Genomic DNA, 8,004 nt, shown 5'->3' with positions numbered 1-8,004 from the left:
TCGTCGGTATGTCGTCGGAATAACGTTATTCCGACGACATACCGACGATTTTTCCCTCGGTATGCCGCTGTTTTCTTGTAGTGACGTCTACTCAAGTTATTATTATTTTTTTGAATAAATGTTAAATTAATTCAAAAACCAAAATACTTCTTTTTACAACATGATATTCTCTATCAAACGATCAAATCAAATCTAAAAAAAAAATTCACCGAAATTGTTAAACTTGACGAGTTGCAAACCACAACCTGAGGCTGCCTTCAGACTTCACCTGCCCTTGCTCACGCAGAGTAGTTAGCCTGTTCCAAATTGTCTTGTCAACAAGAAGTGCTAATCGTGCCCATGGCTAATCACCACGGCTATTTTCGGGATTCATCATCGGAAGCAGCCAGAGAGGAGCGACACACAGCAGAAGAACATGCAGCAAGGACTGAACCATCGGGTGCGGGTGCGCAAAGGGGTCAGAACATAAGGTACGTTGGTCAGTCTAACAGCAAGGATACGGACTGAGTAACCCACCATCTTTTCGATTGTATTATCCATTCGCTACTTTGTTTATTTGACCTTCTTTTATTTATTTTCACACCAGGGATTGTGTGAAGTAAGTATGGAGGAGGCACTTGTGTGATACTTCTTTCCTCTGCTTTTCTTTTTGGTTTTTATGTTTGAGTCGGTCTTGAGTCATTTTGATGTTTTTATCAAATCAGTTTTTAGGATCGATTCTGTCAAAAATTTATGGGAATTAGGACCTTATTTTGCGATAATGATTAACCACCTCGTGCTTTAGTTATCTTATTCAGTGACCTTAGCAGCGGACAAGGACACACAAACGATCTGGAACACCTTGGATCTCATTTTCTCCAGAAAAATTTCGGCATGCCGAGGTTACACTGGAAAGACTAAACCCCATCTAACTTGAACATAATCTTGACTACAATTCTTCTTATTATGGGCATTAGATCAGGGAAACGAGATTACACTCAAGACTTCTTATTCATTTTAGCCATCTTGCTGATCATGATTGGCTATCTCATCTTTAGCTAGTTCTCTCCCTGCACCTTAACCTTTATTCCACTTTCATGCATCTATTTTGAGTATATTATGTGCAGATATGTGCAAAAGGGTCGAAGACGAAAGGATCAACGCAGCCTCTTACTCGTTCCTGCTGCAAGACTAAATCAGTTGAGAGGAGCATGCAGATAAACGGGGCAGTTGCTCCAGAGCTAGTAAATCGTTAGAGCAAGTGATAAAGAACCAGAACAGTTGCAAATTCGGAACCACCAGTGGCCCATCAGAACCCTCATGTATTACCTCCTTCTTCGTCACATCACCATACCTTCTAAGGTTTCATTCAATAAAAAAACAAAACAAAAAAAGAGAATAAGGTGATGGAGAAGGGGAAGAAAGAAAAGAAACAAGAGCCACTGGGAAGGTCACGCAAGGAATAGATGGAGAGTAGTAAAATTGAGGAGCAGACGGATAATCAAAGCAATCGCTCTAGAGGAAGAAAAAAAGAATAAAGGATATGGACATCAATGGATCTATCCTCTCTTGCCATTTTGCGCAATATTATACATCCTCTACAAGAAACGGTAGCCCCTAAACACTCTTAGCTCCACCACTAAATGGCTTGTTTAACACTTAGAATCGTCTACCATGAATAATGCATATGTGATAAGAAGCTCATGCCACTCTTAATTGAATTTAAGAAGTTTTGGGCTATAAGGTGTAACTTTTACAGGTTAGGAGTGCTAAGTAAGGACCCGGTTTGAAAAGCGGTCAGTGGGGTTTCGGTTAGTGTGTTGTTGTTTTCGATTTTTAGCTTGCATGGTTCAGAGATTTGTGGTTAGAGTATGGTTGCTGCCCACAATTTCAAAATTTTCTCCATGTTCTTGATACTTGACATTGTTTGAGGACAAACAAGGATCTAAGTCTGGAGGAATGGGTATGTTGTGTTTCGACACATTGTATATATGCTTTCTAAATTTTTTTCAAGTTTTTATCGAGTCTATCTAGTCATTTTTAAGTCATTTCAGGTTCAGAGTAGGTGTGGAGGCTCTTAGAAGGACACATGAAGAGAAGAATGAGAATTGGAGTTTTTCTGTGGAGCAGCCGGGTAGAGCAGCCGCTCACGAATTTTAAGGAAACTACCCAGATATTTTGGGATTTTTCCTACTTACCCTATCTTCTCTGATGAGCCGACGGTGCCTCCATATAAATACTCCATCTATCTCTCTTTACTTTTTACACTAGTTTTTGATAAGAAAACCAGACCTTAAGATTGTACTTGGCAATTGCAGACTGATTTACAAAATGATCTGCATGACTTACTGCTGCAGACGGTGAGATAAACTCAATTACCTCTGGAGTAGAAATAAATGCAGCTTGAGATTTAGATGTAGCTATTGAGATAACACTTTCACCAGCAGTGGTAACTGAAGCTTTAAAACTTGTATCTGGTTCACTTAAAGGCAAAGTAGGAGAAGGTTTGGACAGTGAGACATCATCTGAAGCAATGTCAGCATTGGTGGATGGCTTATCTTGTTTTTGGAGGAAGCTTACCTAGGCAGCAAGAAGCTTTGTGTCCCAAAATACCACAATTAGAACATTTAGATGGCAGCCATGAGTATAACACATCAACCATAGTGATAGAGCCACTCTCATCCTCAATAGCAACCTTAGATGGAAAAGGCTTATTTATCTTTACTTCTACAAGGATTTTGGCTTCTCCCATCTGAGTAGGGCCGGGCCAAGGTTTGCTAGTAAGCATCAGAGCTCCTAGACCCGAACCAATCCAGCTGATCCCTTTGGTGGAGTAGAGATGATTTGGAATGTTTTTTTAGCGTAAGCCAAACATGAATTGTTCTGATCTCAGGAATAGCTATTGTTCACATCGGATTCCAAGTAGAGACAAACATTAAGCAATCATCAACGTGACAAAGACCATGCTCAAGTATCCATTGCCTAGTAAATTCATCTGGTATGTGGAATAAGTAATGTTTTAATGGTCCATAAACGATCTTAAAGCTTGCATTGAACTGATCACTTAATGTTAGATCTTAAGTTAATCCATTCATTACCATGTAATAGGTAGCTTGACATGTTATGAATAAACATTGCATCCCTAATCAGCGAAAGTAGATATTAGGGTTTTTTGTGAACTCATCGGGCTTGATCTCTAATGCTCATCATGAGTTCTCAAACCAAGCGATATCTTAGGTTTAGAGGCTGATCGATGAAAGGACAAACACCACGATAGTGGGTTGATCCAGTTTCGCGTTCCGAGTTCTAGAAGCGTCGTAATCGAACTTGAATAATTGTTTGGCTCACACTTGTTTGACGTCCGATTAGATCACCACTTCCCATCAACCCGAAAATGTAAACCAGTCTGTTACTTGTTCTTTACGATTTCATTAGTTTAAAAACCCTTGATTGTTTAAGTTTGATATTGATCGCATATAAGTAAAGTGTAGACTGGTCCTTTGGAATTGATTCTAAAATATTACAACAACCAGTGTTTTAGTGTATTCTTATTGGGTTAGTTTTTTTAAGGTTGGAGTTTTCATTCTGGGTCATCGTTAATTACAAAGACAATTTTAGAGAGTTGAACTCACTTTCATGTTTTCAGTTTCGGATGTGGAAATAGTTAGAATTAATAGAGGGGGTTTTAAGTAGTCAACTTCTTTTATAATTGTGCTCATTTTAATTATCAAAGTATGCTCATTTTAATAATAAATTTCAAACAAAACACAGAAAACTCCTAAACAAATCTTAAAAATTTCAAATTTACTTAAAGATTTATTTAAAGTTTTAAGAATAAAATTAACTAAATTTTGGATAATTTTAATTTTATAATATGAGTTTTTGATTAAATTTCAAATTTAATTTGTTTTTTAAAGAAACATTTAAATAATTTATTTATTTTGTTCAAAATTATTTTTATAAAATTTTAAAATATTATCAATAATTTAGTTACTTTTATTCTTAAAATTTTAAATTAAATTTCAAATTTTATTTTGAATTATAGAGATTTTTTAAGTTTTTTTTTGAAATTAATATTTTTGATTAAAATTAGCATAGTTTGAGTATTAAAATAGGTACAACTTTAAAAGTAAATGTATTAAAATAAAATAAAAATTTAGCTTAGGTATTAAACCGGATAGTAAAAAATTTTGGGTATCAAAATTTTTAATAAAATTTAGTTGGAATATTTTTATAGAATTTTTAAAATATTTTCTAATAGGAATAATAATAATCAAGGTTCTAAAACGCGTCCGCATAAATGCGGCGATTAATATGAATCAGTTAACGGCGTTGTGCGCAAATCAAAAACTCAGATTTTAAAATTTAAAAGTTTCAAATCATTAATTAGGTTGAAGATCTGTGATAATAAGGTAAAAATACAAAGAAATCGAGTTACAATAGCCTAAAATTGTGAAGAAAAGAAGATACAGTGGAAAGTAAGGTTTCAGGTCAAACGTAACTGAGGAAGAAAATAAAGATATGTAAATCATTTCGTCATCATTAAAGTATCAAAAGAAAATTAAAAGAAAACACGCCAACAGATGTTGGAACTCGTGACTGGACGGACAGTGAGTTGGGAGCAAGGAAACCACCTGACTACAATGCGTTCTTATTTATTTTATTTTATTTTTTGGTAAAATGCTAACTATTATTACCAGATTTTCAATTTTTTACAGAAATACAGAGATGAACAAAAAACATATTTGCAGAAAATTAAACTAAACAAAAGAATCCAAGCAGCACGAAATGATCAACAGAAAAGAAACAAAGACTGAGACTTTGCACGAGACAGCACCGGAGCAATGACGGACCAGAGGAACAGGCGTGAACAGAGTGAGAACCAGTTACCGCGAGCTACCGGAGAGAAAGACACCCTCAAACCTTGAAACACACAATTCCTACAGCTTCCGAAAATCCACAAGCCACAACCTGCACAAAGAATGACAATCTCCAACCCGCTTACTAAACCCAAGAAGAATCGCACCGGCAACACGAGGAAGGCTCTGAACCAGCAATGCCGTCGTTCGAAAAGAAAAGTTGAAGATTGCTGCCTCCAACCAACCAACCCAAGACCGTGTACACCCTTTTAACCGGGGGCCCATATAGAGCCGCTAGACTGGTCGAGAACGCAACCTCCGGTGAAGCTCCACCAAGCTAACAAAAAAGCCAGAAAACCCTCTCATACGTCGTCCACAGACTCACTAGCTCTCGCCAAAAAACAAACTACTGATGGATTCAGGAACCAGCGGCATATATCCTAAGCGGAAGAGCTGACTCGGGATAAACCTCCTGATCAGGAAGGCACACACCATTGATACTCACCACCAAGCAACCAAAGGTTCACCATTTATTATGGGAAAAGTTGACAAGCGAGCTGCCACCGCTCCGAGCAAGACCTAAGAAGAACGAGCCCAACAATGACGCAGATACCGCCTTGAGCTCTTATTTTGTTATATTTCACACATAATTGTATAACACTAATCCCCGATAAATTGTATAAATTTTTCTTTCAAATTAGTTATCTCAAACATGGGTAATAACTTAACATGGGTAATAACTTAACGAATCCTAAGAATTTCAATATAGCTAAATCTGGAGGTAATTGGTTGGACTGTAACAGTAGAAATTTTATTGTAGAATTTAGGTTGTGAGAATTTTTTATTTAGCTTTAAGTGAAATAGCTTTACAATTGATTACAATTGATTCATACAACGACATATTTCCTACGGCCAAAAAGATGAGATTTTAAAAAATAAGGTTTTTACACCCATTTTTTTTAATTTATTGACTGTACCTTTAAAAAACAAGATAAAACATGACTCGTGATTTAAAAACTATAGAATAATATTAAAGTTAAAGTCAGCTTCTACAACCCAACCAAGCTTCTACAACCCAACCAATCACCCCCGGTGTATTTAATTTTCTGTACAACGTATAACCGAACGGAGCGGCAACCAACACAGCATATAAACAAGTGGGCAACAAAGATTCTTAGTGATGATTTTGTCGAGAGTCGTGGAAATATTTCAGTTTTATTCATTTAGTCGTGAAAAAATTAAAATTATTTCAGTTTTATTCATTTAGTTTTTGTTATTTTAAATCCTCACTTATCTTACAGTTGCCATGCACTTTAAAAGTTTTTTCATACCTTACTATCTTTTAATTTATTTCCTCTTTATTCATTTTTTTTGTTCATTTTATTTTAACAATAACCAATAAAACGTAATTTTTTTGTAACTACCAATAAAACGTAATTGAGCGGGGGTTGTTGAGAGGCCATGCTCTTCTTGAGGCGATCCAGCTAGAGATCTTTCAGCTTTCTCATAGTTATCGCTTCGTAACTGATTGGTGGATACACGGTGGCATGAGGAGCCGGAAAGAGGAATGTGTTTATGAAAAGTTTGTGATGGTCGGTAGTCATGAACCTCCCGTTGCTCAGATACTTCAAGAGAAAATCATATTTGACAAATCAAATTTATAAACTAAAATGAAGAAAAATGCAACGAAACGGAATGTGAGAAAGTACTAACGTGACCAATGTCACCGAGATTGATGACAAGCGCTCCTGGAACAAACGGAACTCTAACCCATGTCTTGCCGTTGTCCCTTGTAACTTGTAAACAACTGACTTGGTCTTGGAGTATTCCGTTGTCAGTGTGACGCATTCCGAGTGCTAGGTCAGGTTTAGGGCGTTTTGGGAAATAAGTAACAAAGATTTTCTGCTCCATATCAACGCATGCATTTTTCAGTGCATCTTTCTCAAGTCCCATAGCTTCAGACAAAACCTCAAGGACTTTATAAGCCAAACCCATCAGCCTCTCGCTATACTCCGTCACTTTCGACCATCCCTACGGCTTATCTGGCCAGTGTGAGTAGTCTCTGTTACTCACAGGATACGTGGGATACAGCACTACATCCCTCCAGTCCTTCATAGCCTCTCCCTACATATGAAGATTCCTATATAAATAACAGGATCAGAAAAATAGATATCTGGTTCGAACTGTGGTGGCGTTACCTGGAGGTGACTAGAGATACTGAAGCCACCCTCACCACCGGACATGTGGAACCGGAGCTTCTCTTCAGTAGTTAAGGCAAAGAAGTCTCGAGCGAGGCGAGTCATATTAACTGTTTGACCCAAAAACGGTGTATTTGCTGGTAATGTTTATTAGATTCTTGAGGTTTAGGAGAAATCTTCATAGAATCAATATGAGAAAAAGAACATCCAAAGACTTTATTGAGCAAAGATTGCTTTACAAGAATGATTTCTAGTGTAAAGTGAATCAAATAATGTATAAAATCCTTATAGGATGTGTTCTAGATCTAGATGAAAAAAAGAGAGATCATTTGCTAAAGAGAGTTGTCTCTTTATTTATACAAGAAGAAGTCTAGGGTTTCATACTAAAATGGGCCTAATTTATTGTCTAATGGGCCTTGAGGAATGATGTAAATCCACCCCCAACATTAACCATCAAATTTGTATCAACACCATGATCAACTGCGAAAATATTACATCTGCACATACTTTTACCCTTTCTCTTTACACTCAGACATACTTTCAGCTTGTCATGTACTTTAAGTTTACCAAAAAGCCCTTATACTTAAAAACTTCATCTTCTTCTCTTTTCATCTTTCTCCACCACCACCACAAGATTTGCATCTTATCGACGACTTCATCGTCCAGCACTCCAACTCCACCAGAAGCCCTCACTCCTCCGACACTCATGGCTGAAAGACGATGGTTATATGATGGTTTCGAGTCTAATTTGTCGAGGAGCCGTGACCAGCAGAAGTGTGAAGCTCACCGTAAGAATGATATGAGGTTTTTGAGGAACACCGCTTGTACGGAAACACAACTATGGGTGGGTCAAGTGAACGGCGTGAGGTTCTGGTGTTATATTGGCGGCCAGTTACAGCGAGGAGATGAAGATACAACACCGTTTCATGAGTCAATTACTATTTTCCTCACCATGTATTTAGGGGTTG

At 37.1% G+C, this 8,004-nt stretch overlaps 1 protein-coding gene across 1 annotated transcript; it reads right to left on the bottom strand.

Annotated features, from left to right (window-relative positions):
* Nucleotides 1-6,322: 6,322 nt before the first annotated feature.
* On the bottom strand, nt 6,323-7,141 carry LOC106338655 (naringenin,2-oxoglutarate 3-dioxygenase-like). Its single transcript, XM_013777583.1, has 4 exons — nt 7,037-7,141; nt 6,912-6,962; nt 6,552-6,869; nt 6,323-6,463 (listed from the first exon to the last, which is right to left on the bottom strand). The coding sequence occupies exons 1-4, from the start codon at nt 7,139-7,141 to the stop codon at nt 6,323-6,325; spliced, it is 615 nt and encodes a 204-aa protein (XP_013633037.1).
* Between the last annotated feature and the right edge of the window lie 863 nt (nt 7,142-8,004).

Source organism: Brassica oleracea, chromosome C4 (assembly GCF_000695525.1).
Source record: "Brassica oleracea var. oleracea cultivar TO1000 chromosome C4, BOL, whole genome shotgun sequence".
NCBI classification, from domain to species: Eukaryota; Viridiplantae; Streptophyta; class Magnoliopsida; order Brassicales; family Brassicaceae; genus Brassica; species Brassica oleracea.
The sequence above is the reverse complement of the archived record's forward strand: the minus strand, read 5'-3'. Positions and strand labels throughout refer to the sequence as shown.

Coding starts and splice junctions, on each gene's coding strand:
- LOC106338655 (XM_013777583.1), bottom strand. CDS start 7,141: ATGACTCGCCTCGCTCGAGACTTCTTTGCCTTAACTACTGAAGAGAAG. Junction 6,963..7,036: donor GTATCTCTAGTCACCTCCAG/GTAACGCCACCA, acceptor CTTCATATGTAG/GGAGAGGCTATGAAGGACTG. Junction 6,464..6,551: donor ATCTCGGTGACATTGGTCAC/GTTAGTACTTTC, acceptor TTTCTCTTGAAG/TATCTGAGCAACGGGAGGTT.